Raw genomic sequence first — 21,399 nt, forward strand, 5'->3', positions numbered from 1 at the left:
TCAGAGCGTGATCCCGGCGTTATGGGATCGAGCCCCACATCAGGCTCCTCCGCTATGAGCCTGCTTCTTCCTCTCCCACTCCCCCTGCTTGTGTTCCCTCTCTCGCTGGCTGTCTCTATCTGTGTCAAATAAATAAATAAAATCTTTAAAAAAAAAAAAAAAGAAACTAAACAGGAGTCTTTAAAGTTTTTGGTATATCAAGTTGGGTAAGACAAGTAGATGATAAAGGGATGACCTTCTCTGTTTTGAACAGTGCTAAGTGTGTGGGCGCCGAAGAAAAGCTGATCTTCTCAAGATCTTTAATCCTAGCTATTTGTATTACGTAGGTTTAAGATTTTGCATTACTAAGATTTATGGAGAGAGCTAAAGACCTACTTTTATTTGCTGGTAAAATTGAGGCTATTTTGAAATTTCAATACCTTTCTCCTGGTGGCAGGTGGTATCCTCTACCTTTGACTTGTACCTGAATTTTTATTCCTCTCTTTTCTGGTGTCTGTAAATAATGATCCAGTAGGACTTGACGTTTCTTTTTAGTCTTGATGTTTGAAATTATAAGAGCATCATGTACCTCAATTGGGCCAAATATGAATTTATTTTTTATCCCAGAAGTGTGATCTTGTTTTCCTCTGTCTTCTGCTTTACATGTTGTTTCTTTTATTTGTTAAACTTCTTTATTCTCTGAGCAACTGGGAGTGCAGATTTTTGGTGGAGCTAAGATGTGGTATTGCAGTTTCGAAATCTTGGTACAAGAATCTGGGGTCTGGGTGTTGCCAGTATAAGCTGTTTCACCAGCAGCGAGTTATTTTTCTTGCTGTTCTTCTTTTGACTCAGTTATTGGAGGAAAATGGAGATACAAAAATAAGTATGCTGTACATTCGCTTAATAATATATTAATGATGCTTTGGAGTTTTCGGAGTGCTTTCACATATATTATCTCATTCGATCCTTATGACAACCTTGTTTGTTCATTTTTGTGAATTATTTAGTGAATCTTCATTGACAAATGATCTATCATACAGTCTGCCAGGTGGTAGGAACATCATGGAAAACAAGAAAGACAAGGTCATTGCCTTAATGGAGCTCATGTTTTAGTGAGATGATATAACCCAGGAAAAAATATAATTAGTTACGATTATAGCCAGTGAGGGAGTGGTGGGCAGGTGTGTTATTGCCGTTTTATCAGTGAGGAAACAGTAATCCTAACTCTGCTTGTCTGGAGCTCTGGCTGACTCATGATTCAGCTTTTCTCTTAATGGGGAAGCATATAACATGTAACTGTAAAGGCGTGTTAGAAAACGAAGAGCTATGCGGTGTTAGTGTATTAGTTTTGAACTGCCCCTTAATACGTCGAACTTTATAAAGTAGAATTGTATGCTACTAGGTGATTGCTTCTGCGTGCCGCAGGCGGGTGGTATCATTTTGTCCTTACAACAGCTCTTGCAGGTAGGGCTTATGATTCCTCCCATCTTACAGGTAAGGAAAGTGAGACCCAGAGACCTAACAAGTTACCCAGGCTTGCCAGGCTTTTGAGTGGCCAGGGTGGGGGGATTCTACTCCCATTCTGAGTGCCTCCACTAACCTGCCAAAATGCTAACAGTCTTTATCTCCGAATGTGAGGTTATGCATGATATCAGATTTCTTCTATTTGCTTGTTTTTCCCTTCTAAGTGTGCTGCAGTGAATATGAGTTAATTTGTAAATCTGAAGTTTACTCAAAGAACAAAGCAAAGGCGCAGTAGTCACGGATTGATAGACAATACCAGCAAATCATCTACTACGGTTAGGTAGTGAACATGCTACTTATTGTGTTGTAAATTCTCCTGACTCACGTGCTTAACACCAAAGAAAGAAGAGCTTTTTTATACTATAAAGGCTGTATTTTTTCTTTTTAAAAAGAAATGTTTTTTATAGGTAACAAAAAAAATCAATAAAAATATGAATAAGTAGAAAATTTAGACTGTCTTGTTCTCACTTTTGTAATCTGTATTTTTCACTGATTAATATATGAGAAACATGTCATTGTATTAGCGTATTATGCTTTTTGTCCCCTTTGTCGTGGTATTATTTGCTTACAGTAAAATTAAGCAATTTTAAGAATACAGTTCAATGAGTTTTAACAATTGTATAGTCTTGTAACCCCAGTCACATCCAGATTTTTAGAACATTTCTGTTATTCACAAAGTTTCCTCGCTTCCCTAGGCAAAGTCTCCTAATCCCTGCGTCCTGGCAGCCTTTGGTCTGTTTTCCGTCAGAACAGTTTGGCCATTTTTTTTTTTTTAGAATTTTCTGTAAATGAAATCATACAGCATAGTTGTGTCTGGCTTTTTTTCACTTAGCATAATGCTCTTGAGCTCCATCCATATTGCTGCAAGTAGCAGCCGTGCGATTTCTTTTTATTGCTGAGTAGTATTTTATTTGTTGAATGTAATACAATTTGTTTATCCATTCACCTACTTTATGTTCATTTGGGTAGTTTCAAGTTTTTGGCTATTATGAATAAGACTACTGTGAACATTCGTGTTCAAATCTTCGTGTGGACGTATGTTTTCATTTCTCTTACGTAAATACCTAAGAGAGGAATTGCTGCGTCATGTGGTAACTGTGTGGTTAACTTTATAAGGATCTGTCTTCAGAATTGTTCTGGAAGGGGGCTCCTGGCTGGCTCAGTCGGTACAGCATGCGACTCTTGGGTTCCGTGTTGTGAGTTGGGGCTCCACATTGGGCATGGGGCCTCCTTTTAAAAAAAAACAAAAATCAGGGGGTGCCTGGGTGGCTCAGTCATTAAGCATCTGCCTTTGGCTCAGGGCGTGATCCCAGGGTCCTGGGATGGAGCCCCACATCAGGCTCCTCCGCTGGGAGCCTGCTTCTTCCTCTCCCACTCCCCCCGCCTGTGTTCCCTCTCTCGCTGGCTGTCTCTCTGTCAAATAAATAAATAAAATCTTAAAAAAAAATCATTCAAAAAAAAAAGTTTAAAAAATTGTTTTTGCGATTCTAGATTCTTTGCTTTTTCTTGTGGATTTTAGAATCAGCTTGTCAGTTTCTACAATTAAGCCTGCTGAGATTTTGATTGGGATTGTGTTGAATCTGTAGGTCAACTTTTGGAGAATTGACATGTCCCTACTATTGCGTCTTTTGTCTGAGTGTGGCGTATTTCTCCATTTATCCAGGTCTTCAGTTTCTCTCAGCAGCGTTTGTAGTTTTGAGTGTACTGGTCTTATTCATCTTTTTTTAAGTTGATCCCTATGAAGTCCTCAGTTTGTTTCTCATAGTCCATAGTCTCTCATGTTTCATTCCCCCTTCTGATTACCCCCCTTTCTTTATCCCTTTCTTCCCCTACTGATCATTCTAGTTCTTATGTTCCATAGATGAGAGAAATCATATGATAGTTGTCTTTCTCTGCTTGACTTATTTCACTAAGCATTATCTCCTCCAGTGCTGTCCATGTTGTAGCAAATGTTGAGAACTCGTTCTTTCTGATAGCTGAGTAATATTCCATTGTATATATGGACCACAACTTCTTAATCCAGTCATCTGTTGAAGGGCATCTCGGCTCCTTCCACGATTTAGCTATTGTGGACATTGCTGCTATGAACATTGGGGTGCATATGGCCCTTCTCTTCACTACGTCTGTATCTTTGGGGTAAATACTCAGTAGTGCAATGGCTGGATCATAGGGTAGCTCAATTTTTAACTTTTTAAGGGACCTCCACACTGTTTTCCAGAGTAGCTGTACCAACTTGCATTCCCACCAACAATGTAGGAGGGATCCCCTTTCTCCACATCCTCTCCAACAATTGTTGTTTCTTGCCTTGTCTATTTTTGCCATTCTAACTGGCGTAAGGTGGTATCTCAGTGTGGTTTTGATTTGAATTTCCTTGATGGCTAATGATTTTGAACATTTTTTCATGTGTCTGTTAGCCATTTGTATGTCTTCATTGGAAAAGTGTCTGTTCATATCTTCTGCTCATTTTTTGATTTGTTTATTTGTTTCTCGTGTATTGAGTTTGAGAAGTTCTTTGTAGATCTTGGATACCAGTCTTTTATCTGTAGTGTCATTTGCAAATATATTCTCCCATTCCGTGGGCTGCCTCTTAGTTTTTCTGACTGTTTCCTTGGATGTGCAGAAACTTTTAATCTTGATGAAGTCCCATAAATTCATTTTATCTTTTGTTTCTCTTGCCTTTGGGGATGTGTCATGAAAAAGGTTGCTTTGGCCGATGTCGTAGGGGTTGCTGCCTATGTTTTCCTCTAGGATTTTGATGGATTCCTGTCTCGTATCGAGGTCTTTCATCCATTTGGAGTTTATTTTTGTGTATGGTGTGAGATAGTGGTCAAGTTTCATTCTTTTGCATGTAGCTGTCCAATTTTCCCAGCACCATTTATTGAAGAGACTGTCTTTTTCCCACCGGATGTTTTTTCCTGCTTTATCAAATATTAGTTGCCCAAAGAGCTGAGGGTCCATTTCTGGGCTCTCTATTCTGTTCCATTGGTCTATGTGTCTGTTTTTGTGCCAGTACCATGCTGTCTTTGTGATCACAGCTTTGTAGTACAGCTCGAAATCCGGCATGACATTTTATATTTTTGATGCTGTTATAAGTGCTATTTTGAAAATTCAATTTCCGGTTCTCTGTAGACTGTACATAGAGATACAATTGATTTTTATACACTGACCTTGCACCCTGCAACTTTGCTAGATATTCTTACCAGTTCCAGTTACTTTTTAGAGATTCTTTAGGATTTTTTATGTAGATGATCATGTTGTCTGTCAATAGAGATTTACTTTTTCCTTTTCAATTTGTATGCCCTTCATCTCTTTTTCTTCCCTTACTACGCTGATAGGACTTCCATTACAATGTTGCGTAGAAGGGGTGAGAACAGACATCCTCAACCTGTGTCCAATCATGGGGAAAAGCATTCAGTTATTCTTGGGGTTGGCAGACTATGGCCTGTGAGAATATACGCCTACACACACACACACATAAAGTTTTATTGGAACCCAGCCACGTTCATTCACTTACGTACTGTGGATTTTTTACAGTTTTCTTGATTTGGTATGGATTTTTGTATCTATGTTCCTGAGATATATTAGTTTGTAGTTGTCTTTTCTGGAATAGAAAATAATGCCTTTTCTGGTTTTGGTAACGGGGCAGTGCTGTCCCTGTGGAATGAATTCTAAGTGTTCCCTTTTCTATTTTCAGAAGAGTTTGTGTAGAATTGATATTATTCTTTCTTTGTATATTCTGGATGCAAGCCCTTTGATAAATGTGCTGTGAATATTTTCTCCCAGTCTGTGGCTTTCTTCCCTATTTCCTAACACTATTCTTTGAAAAGCAGAAGTTTTTTTCCATTTTGGTGAAGTCCAATTTTTTTCTTTTATGGTTAGTTCTGTTTGTGTTTCGTCAAAGGAATCTTTGTCCACCACTAGGTGGCGAAAATTTTCTCCTGTGTCCTCTGTTCGAAGTTTTATAATTTTAGATCTCTTCCATTTTGAGTTAATTATTTTTAAAGATTTTTGTTTTTTAAAGTAATCTCCACAGCCAGCATGGGGCTTGAACTCACAGCCCTGAGATCAAGACTTGCATGCTCTACTGACTGAGCTGAGCCATCCAGGTGCTCTTGAGTTAATTTTTGTGTATTTTGTGAAGTGAGGGCTGAGTTGTTTTTTTTCCCCATATACATATCTAGGCTGTTCATTTCCCATTGTATTATCTTGGCACATCTGTTGAGAAATAATCGACCATATAGGCATGTGTGTATTTCTTCACTTTCTATTCTGTTCCATTGATTTATATTTGATTGTATGCCAATACAATCTTGTCTTAACTACTGCCGCTTTCTATTGTGTGTTGAAATTGGGTAGTGTAAGTCCTCCAACTTTGTTCTTTTTCAAAGTTGTTTTGGCTACTTCAGGACCTTTGCTTTTCCATACAAATTATAGAATCAGCTTGTCTTTCTACAGTAAAATCTGCTGGGATTTTGATTGGAATTGCACTGAATCTATGTATCTGGAGAATCAACATCTTAATAATATTGAGGCTTTGGATCCTCGAGTATGGTGTATCTCTCCATTTAAGTAGGACTTCAGTTTCTCTCAGTACTGTGTTGTAGTTTTGGGTATTCTGGTCTTACACATCTTTTGTTAAATTGATCCTTAGGTATTTGAAATTTTGATGCTGTTATAAATGATACCAACTTTTTAAAAAATTTCAATGTCCAGTTGTTTAAGTGTGAGAAATATAATTAACTTTCATATATTGACATGTTGACCTCTTACTCTTCAATCTTGCTAAACTTATCCTAGTTCCTTTTGATTCTTTAGGATTTTCTACATAGGTGATTATGTTGTCTGGAATAAGAGAGTTGTATTTTTTCCTTTCCAACCTATAGGTCTTTTTGCACAGACTAGGACTTCAGCATAATGTTGAGTAGAAGTGGTGAGAGCCTTGCCTTTTCCTTATCTTAGGGGGAAACATTCTGTAAATATGATGTTAGCCATAGATAGTTTGTGCATGTGTTTTTTTAAGGAATCTCTCCACTGCATCTAAGTTGTCAGTTTGTTGGCATGAAGTAGTTCAAAGGTTCCCTTATCTTTTTAATATTTGTAAGTCCTGGGGGTGCCTGAGTGGGTCCGTTGGCTAAGCATCTGCCTTCAGCTCAGGTCCTGATCCTGGGGTCCTGGGATGGAGCCCCACATTGGGCTTCCTGCTCAGCGGGGTGTCTGCTTCTCCCTCTTCCTCTGCCCCGCCCACTCATTCCTGCTCTCTCCCTCTCCCTCTCTCTCTCAAGTGAGTAAATAAAATCTTTTTTTTTTTTTTAAAGATTTTATTTATTTATTTGACAGACAGCCAGTGAGAGAGGGAACACAAGCAGGGGGAATGGGAGAGGAAGAAGCAGGCTCATAGCGGAGGAGCCTGATGTGGGGCTCGATCCCATAACGCCGGGATCACGCCCTGAGCCAAAGGCAGACGCTTAACCGCTGTGCCACCCAGGCGCCCCGAGTAAATAAAATCTTTAAAAAAAATTTTTGTGAGTTCTGTAGCAGTGTCCCTCACTCCTTCCTGATAGTGACAATTTTTGTTTTCTTCCTGTTTTCTTGATTCATATAGCTAGAATCAGTCTTTTCAAATAATAAACTTATTGAGGCCTGTGTTATGGCCCAGGCATGTTCTCAATGAGTATGCCAGCTACACTTGGAAAGATTGTATATTCTGTGGTATTGGGTATTGTGTTGTATAAATGTTTAATTGACTTTTAAAAATTATCTGTTTTCTAAATAACTGATTTCTGGTTTATATTATTTTTTTTCCTTCTACGTACTTGCGTTCATTTTGCTTTTGCTTTTTCTCGCTTCTTACACTTTGATCCCTGATTTTCATCTTTATTCTTTTATATAAAATAAACATTCAATACTATGCTATACATTTTTCATTAAGTACTGTTTTAAGTGTGTCCCACAAAATTGACTATGCTACATTTTCCGTATCAGTTAGGCCAAAATATTTTTCTGTTTCCCTTGTGATTTCTTCTTTGACCCTTGGGTTATTAAGTGTGTAGTCTACTTTCCATATTTGGGGGTTTACCATTATCTTGTTATCGAGTTCTAGTGTAACTCCGTGGTGCTACTAGCATATACCCTGTGTGATTTTACTTGTTTTAGAATTATGAATTTTGGGAACTTTTGGGAACCAGAAGCTATTTGGTTGTAAAATTGAGGTGTTGATTGGGCCTCTGAATTAGTTTTTCTTCCTGTTTCAGGTGAGAGATCAAGCACAGCGCTGTTCGCGGGTTCTCCTGGATATTGAGGCGGGTGCTCCTGTTCTCCTTATCCCCGAAAGTTCCAGATCAAATAATCTGATGGTAGCAAATTTGGGGAAGTTGAAGGTCAAGAACAAGTTTCTCTTTGCTGGTTTTCCTGGGACCTTTTCCTTACAAGATAAGGTGAGCAGTCAACATCCATTCCGTTTTCAGTCCACCTGTTTGAGCGCCGGTTGAAGATTTCACGTGTTGCCGCAAGATTACTTGTAACTGCTGTTACTTTTGTGGTGTGTGCGGCTTGAGCGATTTTTTTGACATTTTATCGACATTTCAGTTAACCTTTTAATAGAGATAGTGTAAATTATAACTTTTACCTGTCGTATGCAAACAACCAACAGAACCAACCTTCTGTCTGTATAATGCTTTTCTCACAGGCTGACCTTATAAAATGATCAACTTTTTACATGACCTGCCTTTTTTCAGAGGATGGGATTTGGCCTGTGGTTTATCTGAAGCCGTGCATATCTTCATAATAGAATTTTGTACAGTGTATGGCTCTACAGTTTAAAACAACTTTAGTACTTGTATATTTCTTATGGCAACGTTTAGAGGTAACTGCGCTGAAGATCGTTGCTTTCATTTTACATTCACGTAGTAGATTGCAGCCGTGGTGCGGGAGGTGGTCTCACGAGCCCCTCCCACCCATTTCTGCAGTCCGCGAGACTAACGCTGCTGGAACTTGGGACAGGGTCTTGTTGTTCTAGGTGTGTGTTCTAATGGAACCTTGCTGGTTTCCGTGGCAGCTTTGCAGTTTATCTGCTAATTAAGAACAAATTCATTTACTAGGATTCCCAGCTAGTTATGCCCGTCTTTAGTCTAATAGCTAATAATATAGGGAGAGAGCCTTTGAAGGAGGAGGTACATAACATTTCATTATGAGCTCTTATGACTGGCAATAATAGCTATAAATAGCCAGCATTCGCTGGATGCTTCTTACATATCAGCCAGTGCTAAGCTCTTTACATATTTGTCCTTTCTTCCCGCCTCCTTAGCAACCTAAGGGGGTATCTGGTTTTATTAACCCCATTTTTTGCGCTAAAGATATTGAGACTAAGGTAGGGTAGGTCATTCGTTTTGGATAATACAGCTAGTCACAAGTACAGCATGGGCCCCAGACTTGGCATGCCTGCCTTCCATACTCTTAACTGTGCTATGCCTTCACCTCCCGCTATTAGGGTTAAGTCTGTGTGGGGAGAGTTAACTGGGGAGGGCTGTCCCTGCGATGTGCCTTACGGGTCCTGGCCTGCATAGCTGTAGGTCTTTTGAGTTTTCTAAAGGGTGTGGCTGAGTTGATTAGAATAATTTTGAGGGAAGAACTCCAAAAATGATCACAGGAAAGATACAAATTTGAGCAGTTAGTGTTTGCCTCTCTAGGTGTAGAAAGAAAAGAAGTTGAGAAAGTGTGAGGAGGGTGCTAGTTCTTACCAGGACTTTGCCAAGGACCTCAGCTTGGTTCAGAAAGTAATAGGAGACTATATTGGTTGGTAATGCCTGAACTCAAATAATATTATTATTTTCAAATTACTGTCTCCTCCATATTTTTCTTCCTTTGTTTTATTTATCACTCATCCATTTACTCACTCTTACAGAGCTACACATCCCGAGCTGAAAATATTTGATTCAGCAAGCGGGAGTGGGTAGAGAAAGAAGGGTGCAGACAGACAGCGGGAACGTGGCCGCCATGTTTGTTTGTCATAACCTTGGGTTCAGACCAGAGCGAGGACGAGGGGTTGAGGGGCGGGTTGTCCATGTATCACCTCACTTGTAGTCACTCAAAGAAACCAGATGCAGTGATCCCAGCAGAGGGTGGCACCAGAGCAGCAGTGCTCAGCACTGGGGGGCAGAGCGCCACCACCTCATAGCTTCATAGACCGGCCTTCAGGCAGAACTAATGATTGAGAACTTGCTTCTTGACCTCGCTATGGAAAGCCCTCCTGTGGGAATGATAGGCCTTCCCTGCTTTGACAGGGATGCATAGGCTTCCACTTAGGTATGATTTTTAAGAGAGTAAAAATAAAATCAGTGTCTGCTGCTCTTTCACAGTAGAGCACTGGTAACCTGGGGCTTAACGAAGAAAGTCTGTTTTCACAGTTGAGAGAGAAGCATTTTGCTGTTCACTGACCAAAGTCTTTTTTTTTTTTTTTTTAAAGATTTTATTTATTTATTCCACAGAGATAGAGACAGCCAGCGAGAGAGGGAACACAAGCAGGGGGAGTGGGAGAAGAAGAAGCAGGCTCATAGCGGAGGAGCCTGATGTGGGGCTCGATCCCATAACGCCGGGATCACGCCCTGAGCCGAAGGCAAACGCCCAACTGCTGTGCCACCCAGGCGCCCCCACTGACCAAAGTCTTAAAGGACATAAAAGAAAGATCCATTTGTGAAAAGAAAGATTGTAACCGCTAAAAGTTCTCGCTTCTGAAATTTCCTTAGTATGATGTATTTATAGTTAACATGACTAGCTTTTTTTTTTTTTTTTTAAGATTTTAATCCTTGAGAGAGAGAGCAGAGAGATAGCGCATGAGTGGTGGGAGCAGCGGAGAGAAAGGGAGAAGCAAACTCCCCGCTCGGGGCTCGATCCCAGGACCCCAGCATCAGGACCTGAGCCGAAGGCAGACGCTTAACTGGCTGAGCCACCCAGGCGCCCCAGCAGGACTAGATATTAAACAAATGTGTCAGAACTTCTGTTTGCACATGAAGGTTGTCCTCACCATCACCTTGGGACACTTTGTTCCAAAATCTCATTCCAGCTCTGCCCGAGGGAGAGCTGAATCCCTCCTTTGGAGCAATCTTTTGAGCCGACAGTAAGCTCTACAGGATATCTGTGTCTGTGGTAAATCTTTGTTTTGAGAACTAGATTTTTTAGGAAGAGATCAGCTAGAACCAGAATGGGTCATCAGGTCGAATAATACTATTTTTGTTTCTCTCTCCTTCCTAAAAAGGTAAAGGACTGGTGTTCTCTATCAGTCATATCTATATATGGGCTCATGAGCTAACTCAGAAGATAGCCTCTAAAGAATTGCCAAAATATTTGAAGAAATTTTTGCGCATGAGTTTCTGCTTTGTTAAATAAGCCAAATAACAGCACACAGTCTGTAGCATTTTAATCAAAGACTTTTCCTGTATTTGTTTTTGAGGATTTGATTTTAAGTGGCAGTGCGTACAAGGATCACTTTTTCTTCAAGGTATAAATACACTTTTTGCCTCCTGGTTATTCTGAAAAACCTTATGGGATTCAGCAGTCGATTCACATTCATTTCTTTAAAAAGAAAACCTTTCAAGAACTAACTCTTTAGGTACCACGTACTTGGGAAAGCCTGCTTATCACCTTTTTGTCTCTTTGATGAGTCACTTCCCTCCTGTGTCCAGAGAAAGGCTTTCTTAAGGACCAATAAAGGAAATTTCTTTTGTTTTTTTGGCTCTAGGCAGTAATTTCTTGATAATCTGATTTCCTTAAATCCTAGAAAAACTCTTATCTTGTTATGTGCCAGGGATTGTTCTGTAGAATTCCCTAAGGGCTGCTTGGAGTGTGTCGCCTGGTAAAGCCTTGGTAATCAGATAAAGCCCTCTGCGGAGCTCACCTCTCCACAGGCACAGTCAGCTCGGTTGATCTAGGCCTACATGAAGTGAAGACTTGCTTTCTTCACCAAACATCACTTTGCGTTTACATTTTCCCTTTAGTGTATTTGCATGTGTGAGGTTTGTCTAGTATGCATTCCAGTGGTTAAAGAACAGGAAGTAATCCTGAAATCAAAGCTCACGGAGGGGTTATTTGCCTTTGAGTTCCCCTGACTCCAGTGTGTTTGGGATTGTTTTACACAAATCCATGTCTTAATGAGTGCAGGCTTGGATTTTTTTACATATGCTTTTACTTTCATTCTTCTCAACCGTAACTCATGCTTAGACCATAATTTCTAAGTCAGCCTTTCAAAAGCTTTGAGTTAATTCCTCAAGCCATTGATTTATTTAAAGCAACTAGAGAGGGGATGTAGAGATGAATCAAGCGAAAGAGCAACGACTACTCTCTAGAGTTTAAATAAACTAAGCAAGGGGGAAGGGTTTTACTGTTGAAATATTTAAATAAGAGCATTTACCTAGCAGGGGCGCCTGGGTGGCACAGCGGTTAAGCATCTGCCTTCGGCTCAGGGCATGATCCTGGCGTTCTGGGATCGAGCCCCACATCAGGCTCCTCTGCTATGAGCCTGCTTCTTCCTTTCCCACTCCCCCTGCTTGTGTTCCCTCTCTCGCTGGCTGTCTCTGTCTCTGTTGAATAAATAAATAAAATCTTTAAAAAAAAAAAAAAAAGAGCATTTACCTAGCAATTTGCCTTCCCCCCCAAAAAATGCGGCAAGTAAGAACTTTTAGTTGGTCCCCCCCCCCACCGTTACTTGTAAGTCACTGTACTCAAGATAACTGGGAAGGAGAACAGTATTACCATCTCCTTTTCAAATGCTGAGATAGTGAACACACAGGGCAGCGTGGGCAGGAAATCCTGCCCTTGCCCCCAGCGTGCCTGTGAAGGTGGGTCCGTGGCCCCGAAGCCTGCAGCACAGCACGGAGGCTTGGGTGAAGTTTAAAAGTCGGTTATGGAATCATTTGGGTGAAGACGATTTCCCCTGTTAGCAACGAGCTGAAGGTACTAAGTATATAAGAAAAACGTGTAGTGTTTTCAGTAGAATTACAGAATTTATGGTACTCCGGATTTGCCCTAAATTTTTATGCCCTTGAACAGAAACATAATAGGAATGGCCAGCCTCCTACGTTTTCCATTGTTTTCATTTGCACAGTTACTTAAAGAGATGAGAGACGTAAGCCCAGAAGGAGCGACTTCCAGGAGGTGCAGACACGCTCCCATGGCTTCATTCCTATGGAACCATATTGCTGTAGATACAGTCTCAGAATAATAAGCTCCTCCCCTCCACAGAGCCACAGCACATATTGTAGGGCCGAGAGGTCTGCGTTCACTGTGTTTGACCTAGACTAAACCACCAACAGTTAGCGTCTTAAGCCAACGATAATGTATTCCTGCAAGATTGCTGTAGTGTTCAACAGGTATTGAATTATAAGTAACATCTCTGCAAGTAATTACATGTGACAGGAAATGTCATGACCCTGTTACCCTTTTGTTTATGGGATTTGGGGGCCTTGGGAAGTGCCAAGTGTCATAGAGTCTTTGAAGAGCCCAGGGACTGGGATAGGACTTCCAGCAAAGTAAAGATACCATCACCCCCATTCCTGCCTTCTAGTTTTATTTTGTTTCTTCCCAGGAATCTGTGCCTTCAGCTTCCCCAACGGGTACCCCCAGACACAGTATGAGGAAAATGACGAGCACGGAGGACCCGAAGGGAACGCATTCCGAGGGGCTGTTCATGATGCCTCCTGCTGGAATGAGTCTAGGCAGCCTGAGGAGTGAGTCTGTGCCGAGTACCTCGACCAAGCAGCAAGGGCAGCAAGCCGCGCCCTCCGCCGGCCAGGTTTCCAGTAGTCCAGGTAAGAGGAGAAAGGAGCTGCATGGCGAAGGTGGGGAGTTCATGAGACTGTGGCAGGTGCCTCAGGAGTGCATCATAGTGGTAGTGGGTCTGTAGTGATAATCCGATTTTGATATTGTTTTAGAAAGCTTCAGAGTCTTAGGATATAGATTTTAGCAGTGAGTGACTTCTAAAGTACAGTTAAATTAGCAAGACACAGTGTGAATACAGGGATTTACGTGGTCTCTTAGGACTTTTTCCTTTAGGTCAAGGTAGTTGCCACAAGATGGTATTAGTATAACTAGAATGATTCCTGCATCCTTAGACAAATCCTTGCAAGTCACTGTCCAGACACTATCCACTTTCTACTTAAGTATTATTCTATTTAATTCTAAAAGCAAAGAACTCTTATAAAATATTAGTGTGAATTAGGTTACAGCAGAGATATTATAAGTAACAATTTTGCGAAGACAGGAACCATCCAGTTATTGGTGCTCTTCTCTAGAATTTAAGAATTAGTCATTCTGGATGAGAGCCTGATTTTGGCCTTTTGGATTTTTTTAAATTAAATTAAATTAAATTAAATTTTTTATTTTCTTTTAATTCCAGTATGTTAACATAGAGTGTTATAATAGTGTCAGGTGTACAATACAGTGATTCAGCACTTCATAATCACCCTGTGCTCACCACAACAAGTGCTCGTCTTAAGCCCCATCACCTATTTCACCCAACCCCCTTCCACCTCCCTTCTTTTTTTTTTTTTTAAGATTTTTTTTTAAAATTTATTTGACAGAGAGAGAGAGAGAGACAGCCAGCTCTGAGAGAGGGAACACAAGCAGGGGTAGTGGGAGAGGAAGAGGCAGGCTCCCAGCAGAGGAGCCCGATGCGGGGCTCGATCCCAGAATGCCGGGATCACTCCCTGAGCCAAAGGCAGACGCTTAACGACTGAGCCACCCAGGCGCCCCTCCACCTCCCTTCTGAGAACCGTCAGTTTGTTCTCTATAGTTAAGAGTCTGGTTCTTGGCTTGTCTCTCACTTGCACTCTCGTTTCCTTTGCTTGTTTTGTTTCTTAAATTCCACATATGAGTGAGAGCATATGGTATTTGTCTTTCTCTACTTATTACTTATTTCACTGAGCGTAGTACTCTCCAGTTCCATCCATGTTGTTGCAAATGGGAAGGTTTCATTCTTTTTTATGGCTGAGTAATGTTCCATTATATATACATCCTCTTTTTTTTTTTTGAAGGTTTTATTTACTTATTTTTGCACGCGCGCGAGAAAGAGCACGTGCGCGAGAGAGAGCACGTGCGCATGCACAAGCAGGGGGAGCAGCAGACGGAGAGGGAGAAGCAGACTCCCCACTGACCAGGGAGCCCAATGTGGGGCTCGATCCCAGGACCCTGGAATAATGACCTGAGCTGAAGGCAGACGCTTAGCCAACTGAGCCACCCTCTTTATCCATTCCTCAGTTGATGGATACTTGGACTGCTACCATAATTTGGCTATTGCAAATACTGCTATAAACATTAGGTGCATGTATCCCTTCGAATTAGTGTTTTTGTATTTTGGGATAAATACCCAGTAGCATGATGACTGGATCATGGGGTGATTCTATTTTTAATTTTTTGAGGAACCTCCATAATGTTTCCCGAGTGGCTGCACCAGTTTGGATTCCCACCAGCAGTGGAAGAGGGTTCCCCTTTCTCCGCATCCTCGTCAACACCTGCTGTTTCCTGTGTTGTTGATTTTAACCATTCTGACAGGCATGAGGTGATAGCTCATTGTAGTTTTGATTTGCATTTCCCTGATGATGAGTGATGTTGAGCATCTTTTCATGTGTCTTTTGGCCATCTGGATGTCTTCTTTGGAGAAGTGTCAGTTTGTGTCTTCTGCCCATCTTTAAACTGGATTATTTGGGTTTTTTTGGTGTTGAGTTGTGTAAGTTCTTATACTAACCCTTTATCAGATATGTCTTTTGCAATATCTTCTCCCATTCAGTAGGTTTCCTTTTAGTTTTGTTGTTTCCTTTGCTGTGCAGAAGCTTTTTATTTTGATATAGTCTGGCCTTCTGTCTGTTTTAAATTTATTTTTATTTTTTAATCCTTTTTTATTTTATTTTATTTAAGTGGGCTCCATCCCCAGCGCAGAGCCTGACTTGGGACTTGATCTCATGACCCTGAGATCATGACCTGAGCCAAAATCAAGAGTCAGATGCTTAACTGACTGAGCCACCCAGGAGCCACTAGTTTTTTTTTTTTTTTTTTTAAGTTATCTCTACACCCAATGTGGGGCTTGAACTCAGGACCCCAAGATCAAGAGTTGCATGCTCCTCTGACTGAGCCAGCCAGGCACCCCTGGCCTTTTGGTTTTTAAATGTATTCTGGGTAGGTGATGGATGGAATAAAGTGAGGTGGTGCTCCAGGAGTCGGAGAGGGGAACAGAAGGTGATTCGCCACAAAAATCAGTCTGGTGTGATCAGGCTTTGAAAGATGTGGGACCCTCACTAAGAAGGCTGGTGCATGTCTTTTGGTCTATGCAAGAACTGACAGTACGAGTTTCTACTCCCTGTGGTCCCTTGTGGTCCTAGAGGTGACAGGAAAGTGGCTTATGGTTGGACTGATGATTAAATAAATGGGATTATCCTAATCATCGTCACAGTGCTGGTTGTTGAACACTTATTGTGTGCCAGATGTCATGGCACGTTGTTCCATAAATCATTGCATTTCACCCCATAGGACCCCTGTAGAGTCTTATTTTTATCCTCATCTTAGACACAGAGAGAGATCAAGTAGCTTAACCTGCCCTGGGTAGTGGCAGAGTCGGACTATGAACTTAGGCAGTTTGACCCCAGAGCTGAATCCTTCATCTACGTGATACTGTCCACCAGTCTCTATACGTAACGCGTCTGGAGCGTGGAGGGGGTGCGCATGGTGCCACCCAACACTTGCTACCTCCTGCCGTTGCTGTGAGGACAGTGAGGAGTAGGAGGGCCAGCCTTCTGTGTGGGCGGATGCCTATGAGAAGTGATTTGGGATGTTTTAGAGGTCGATGGAAAGATCTCTCTCCAAATGGTATTTCTCCTTCCTGTTTGCTGTTTCTGGAATTTCTTTGTTTATGATTAAGATGCGATTAAAGTAGTGGTTTTCAAACTTCTTCATGTATCCTTAGGGTTCCATGATGATCCAGGGAGTCTCTGAAGCCCTTTATACCTCCCCCCACCCCCTTCTACCAGATCACTTCCACTTCTCTCTCTTCCACGTATTTATCAAAATAGTAAAAAATAAAGAACTGCTTTATTTATTTACTTATTTATTTTATTTAGAGAGAGAGAGTGTGTGAGTGTGTGTGTGTGTGCATTTATTAGATCCTAATGAGGTTGGATATATTTTCATATACATACTGGGATGGTTTTCTTTTTGTAGTGAAGTGCCTGTCACGTTCCTTGCCAGTTTTCCTACTTGTGTATTCTTTTCTTACAGATTTTCAGATCTTTATAAAGTGGGGCCATTTCCCTATTATCTGTCAAATATATTGCAGTTTTTTTTCCAGTTTCTCCTTTGCCCTTTTTATTCATGCTGTTTTTGTCCTGTAGAGCTCTTTAATTTCCATGTAGCTAGATCCATTGTTACTTTCCTCTGTGTGTTCCGCTTCCAATAACACACTCAGAAACACCTTCCCCATGTTTTATCATCTCATGGGATGAATACCCTTAATTTTTTAAAAAAAATAACTTAAGGATTATTTTGTCAAGTTCTGCTCCCCCCCCCCCACCTCAAAAATTCGCTTTTGGGATTTTGACTGGAATCATATTAAAGAAATAGATTAATTTGGGGGAGAATTTATAAATTTACAATTTTATATTAGAATATAAGCGTCATGGTGGAAAAGATATTTGTATGTTTTGTTCACTGCTGTACCCTAGAATAGCGTCCTGGATTTAGAAAGTAGCTGGCACAAAGTAGGTGTTTGAAACATATTTGCACAAATAAATTTTAAGTCTGAAGAACTGGTATGTAGTGCGGGCTGAATGCTGATGTGATATCTGGCTCTGCTGGATATTAGCTTGCTATTAGACACGGCTCCTGCCCCTCCGCGTAGAAGATGAGAGGCTCACCACGCAGGCCTCTAAATGCGGACATACTGAGATGTTCTAGGAAAGACAGAATGGTGCAGGAGAAAGAACAGAGAGGACCCAGTTGAGATTGAGAGGGGAGGGTGATGCCATAGGTAAGGCTGTTCCGATAGTGAAGGGCTTGGAGGTTTTGGGAGATAAAGGCCAGTGAGCCCGAGGCTTCAGGAGCAGGGTGGAGAATGGCTCGAGAGGAGGCTGGAAAAGTAGGCAGTGGGCTTATGCAGGGTTTTATAAGGATTTAGGAGGAGTTTTACAGAAACAACTTTGGATTAAGCATAATCATTAAAGCGTAGAAGGAAGAGAATGTTATGGTCTCATTTATTTTTTTAAGGATTACTCAGGTATTTTGCGGGCAGAATGGTTTTGTGAGGGCCAGGAGGGAATGGTGTAGGTATATTGGAGGGGAGCTTCTGGGGTGCCAGGCAGAATGATGGTGGTTTGGATGAGGTTGGTGGTAGCGGAAATGATGACATATTTGTTTAAGAAAAGAATTTTGGTGCTGGAAAACTTTGTAAGCCTTTGGGTCGCATCCTCTCCTTGGGAGGGATGGCTGTCCAATCATGTCGGTCATAAATCCTTTAGGCTCAGCTTGTGTCTCAGGACAGTAGCATGTGGGTGACGTGGAAGGGGAGCGGACAGGAAGTGTCTAGTGCAGGGATCATCACATAGGGAGGCCTTGGTGCCAGAGTGCAGACTTTTGGATGCTCAGGTTTTTTGAAGCAGACAGTTCTGAACATTTTCCAAAGACAGAATGAACTTTGTTTAGCTTTTTAGTTGTGTCCGGAGCCGGTCCTTTCCGGGTCTTATTTTCTTCATTCTCTCTCTTCCGTTGGGTGCATGTAGAAGACCATGTCTGCCTGCTGGATTGCATTGTCGTGGATCTACAAGACATGGACATCTTTGCTGCAGAGAGACGTCCACGAGAGTATTCTAAGGCCTCAGACGACAGCAGTGGAGATCTGGTATTCCCTTCCTATTTCGTGCGGCAGACGGGAGGGAGTCTCCTAACTGAGCCTTGTCGGCTGAAATTGCAGGTGGAAAGGAACTTGGACAAGTGAGTGGTTTATATCTGGATCATTATCTATTGTAGGTAGAATCTTAATAACTTGGAGATCAGTGCTGCGAAGGTAAGTCTGGAAGAGAATAGGTGTTCACTTATTTCTTCTATGTCGCAAATATTTATGGAGTCCCAGCTGTATACTAGATGGGAGGTCTACTGTGTTGGGAAGAAAAACCTTCTGCCTTTATGGAGCTTATGTTGTGTTGATAGAGGGATATCGGAAGGCAAATTAGAAGGTGATTCTAATTTAGAGTTTGACTCAGTGTTATAAACTGTGTTATAGGATTGCCCCTGAGGCCTTGGAAACAAAGACGAAGGGACACGAATGTAGCATGGCTTTTGGTGGACGTAGGGAGGTGGTGATGACAGGGAACGTATTTTGGAAGAGGTGACATTGGCTTATATTTTCCAAGCACAATAGATTCTGGACCTGGTGTTGCTACTTACCCTGGAGCTCCATTTTAATCAGAATAACTGTTGAGATGCAGTTCTGCCCATTTTTGCTCCATTAAGCAATCTGAAAGTACTCCATAAAGGCAATGAGCTGACTCTAATTTACCTTTTCATTGGCCTCAAACACATTTCTGCAGTTTAGAGTATTGCTTCAGTTGTCATTACTTCCATGGGATCGTCTGGGAAACGTCTTAAATATAAATGTTCCCAGACCTCACCTGAGACCACCAGAACCTGAGTCTCAGGGCCGAGCCTTGGGTGATGTGAGCAAGGTCCCCTGGCGGTGCTCATGCTGGCCTGGCCCACGCGCCCAGCTGGGAGCTGCTGTGCCCCGTGCACGATGGCTGTCCGTTTGGGGCATTCATTTTGGAGAAAGCAGCAACGCTTGCATTTTAACTACAGAGACGGCCGTGGCTGTCAAGTCATGAAAGACGTTCTCCTTTGCAGCATTTTGACAAGCAGTCTCGTTACTTGTGGGGAGTGCGATTTTAATCCGTCTTTGGCCACTCCCTTTGTGGTTCTGGGGTTTGGGCGAGCCATTTAATGCCACTTTTTTGTTTCTCTGTGCATTAGTGACACCGTGTAGCTGCTCTCCCTGGGATTTTTGCATTTCATTCTTACTTGTTATTCGAGTGCTGCCTGGCTGGCGCTCAGTTATGCTTGGCATGGGCTCTCTCTGGTTTTACTGGCCTAGCAATCTTAGGAGGAGCTTCGTTATTTAGAAATGGAACACTTTGTTTTCTTTTCAAGTAATGCTTTCCCCCCCCAAAAATGTGCTTTGTTACCCTGATTATGTAAACTTGACCCGCTTCGCTTCCATCACTGTTTATGTGCAGTGATTATACTGTTAGCCCCGATAGGCGGTGATAACTCGGTACGAGATACCCTCTCAGCTGCTTGCACCCCAGAAGCAGGAAGCTGAGAGGGCGCCGGGTAGTCCTTCCCAGCTCTTCTCGTGTGGCTTGCATCACTGCTTTCTTTACTTGATCATATATAGTTTTGCTCTGCAGACAGAGTAATTTTTTACATTCTTCTGCTTTCCATCCCTGTCCTCTACTTCACGTGCTCAGAGCATGGTGTCTGCAGGAGCCACGGTGCCCACTTCTCCCCGGGAGGGTGGGGGGAGAAGCTCTTTCGTGTGGGACAAGGTGTATTACCCCCTGGCCCGGGCATCTCAGTCCTACTCCCGCCCATCTCAGCAGAGACAAGTAACAGATTCACCTTTTATCCTGACGTCCCATGTGGGCTCCGTGTGAAACATTGGTGTCCGCCTTTAGTTAACATGAGAGCCGAAGAGTTAAATGTAGAGGTTGCCATTTCTTTATTGCCTCCCCAACGGTAATGTTTCAGCTCTTTCTGGGTCTCATGAGATTTTTCCTTATTAATAGATTACTTAGCCAACTCCGATTTGGGGACTTTATAAATGCATATTTCGAGAAAAAAGGGGCTTTTTGTAGCCGAAGCAGGACATAGTTGTGCTCATGTGCTCCACTTGGAGCCACATGAAATTTTTATTACTGGAAGTTAGGAATGAACTGATGGATAACGTAGGCGGGTGCATTTTAGCTCTTCCTTACGTCCGGGTGTGAGCTTTGTCGGTGTTAAGTTGCCGATTTGTTTGCCAAAGTGACTTTTTTTTCTTTCCTCAGAGAAATAAGTCATACGGTGCCAGACATATCTATCCATGGCAATCTCTCCTCAGTCCACTGCTCCCTGGATTTGTACAAATACAAGCTGATTCGTGGTTTATTGGAGAACAACCTCGGAGAGCCCATTGAGGAATTTATGCGGCCTTATGATTTACAAGACCCAAGAATTCACGTGAGTGAGACCTCGTGCTGCCCCGTAACTCTTAACTCTTGCCGTCCCAGCTGATGGCCACCTCGTGCGTGGATCCCTCCAGCTCACCTGCGAAGACAAGATGGAACAACGAGCAAATTACTGTCTTGACATATTAACCCCCTTTTCAGATTGGCATTTTCCTCTTGCAGACTATTCTCAGTGGAGAAGTGTACACGTGCATGTGCTTCCTCATCGACATGGTGAATGTAAGTCTGGAGCTGAAAGATCCAAAAGGAAAAGAAAGTACTGGGTCCTTAGCCAGGTATGACTTTCAGAGTGCTGGTTTACACCTAGCGGCTGACGTGACAGTGACAGTGACAGTACCCCAGACAGTACACGTATTTCGCTTTATTGGAATCCGCTTTAGCGTAGAGCAGAGGTTGCAGAGTGGTGGTTCACGACCGGAGGTGCTCTGCACAGTGCTTTTGGGTTGGTCTACATGGTGCTTTTTCAAAGTTTAAATTCATTGCTTTGTCAGTAAAGACAGGTTATTAGGACGTTTCAGTGGCCTCCACACCTGGTGCTGAAACCGATGCATTTGAAAGAACTGCAGATATTATGCAAAACTTTCCTGAGAATCTACTGGTGTTGGTTTTTTATTTCTTTTTTTTTCTTTTTTTTGTTTTTATGTCA

At 42.0% G+C, this 21,399-nt stretch overlaps 1 protein-coding gene across 1 annotated transcript in view; it reads left to right on the forward strand.

Moving 5' to 3' along the window:
* Positions 1-21,399, forward strand: part of VPS13D (vacuolar protein sorting 13 homolog D) — a 260,740-nt gene that overhangs the window by 47,587 nt on the left and 191,754 nt on the right. Inside the window, exons 25-29 of the mRNA XM_040645796.1 lie at positions 7,755-7,937; positions 13,079-13,301; positions 18,255-18,465; positions 20,574-20,745; positions 20,916-21,028. Of these exons, the coding sequence (XP_040501730.1) occupies positions 7,755-7,937; positions 13,079-13,301; positions 18,255-18,465; positions 20,574-20,745; positions 20,916-21,028 (902 nt within the window). The remainder of the gene's footprint in view (positions 1-7,754; positions 7,938-13,078; positions 13,302-18,254; positions 18,466-20,573; positions 20,746-20,915; positions 21,029-21,399) is intronic.

Source organism: Ursus maritimus, unplaced genomic scaffold (assembly GCF_017311325.1).
Source record: "Ursus maritimus isolate PB19 unplaced genomic scaffold, ASM1731132v1 scaffold_32, whole genome shotgun sequence".
In the NCBI taxonomy this organism is placed as follows: Eukaryota; Metazoa; Chordata; class Mammalia; order Carnivora; family Ursidae; genus Ursus; species Ursus maritimus.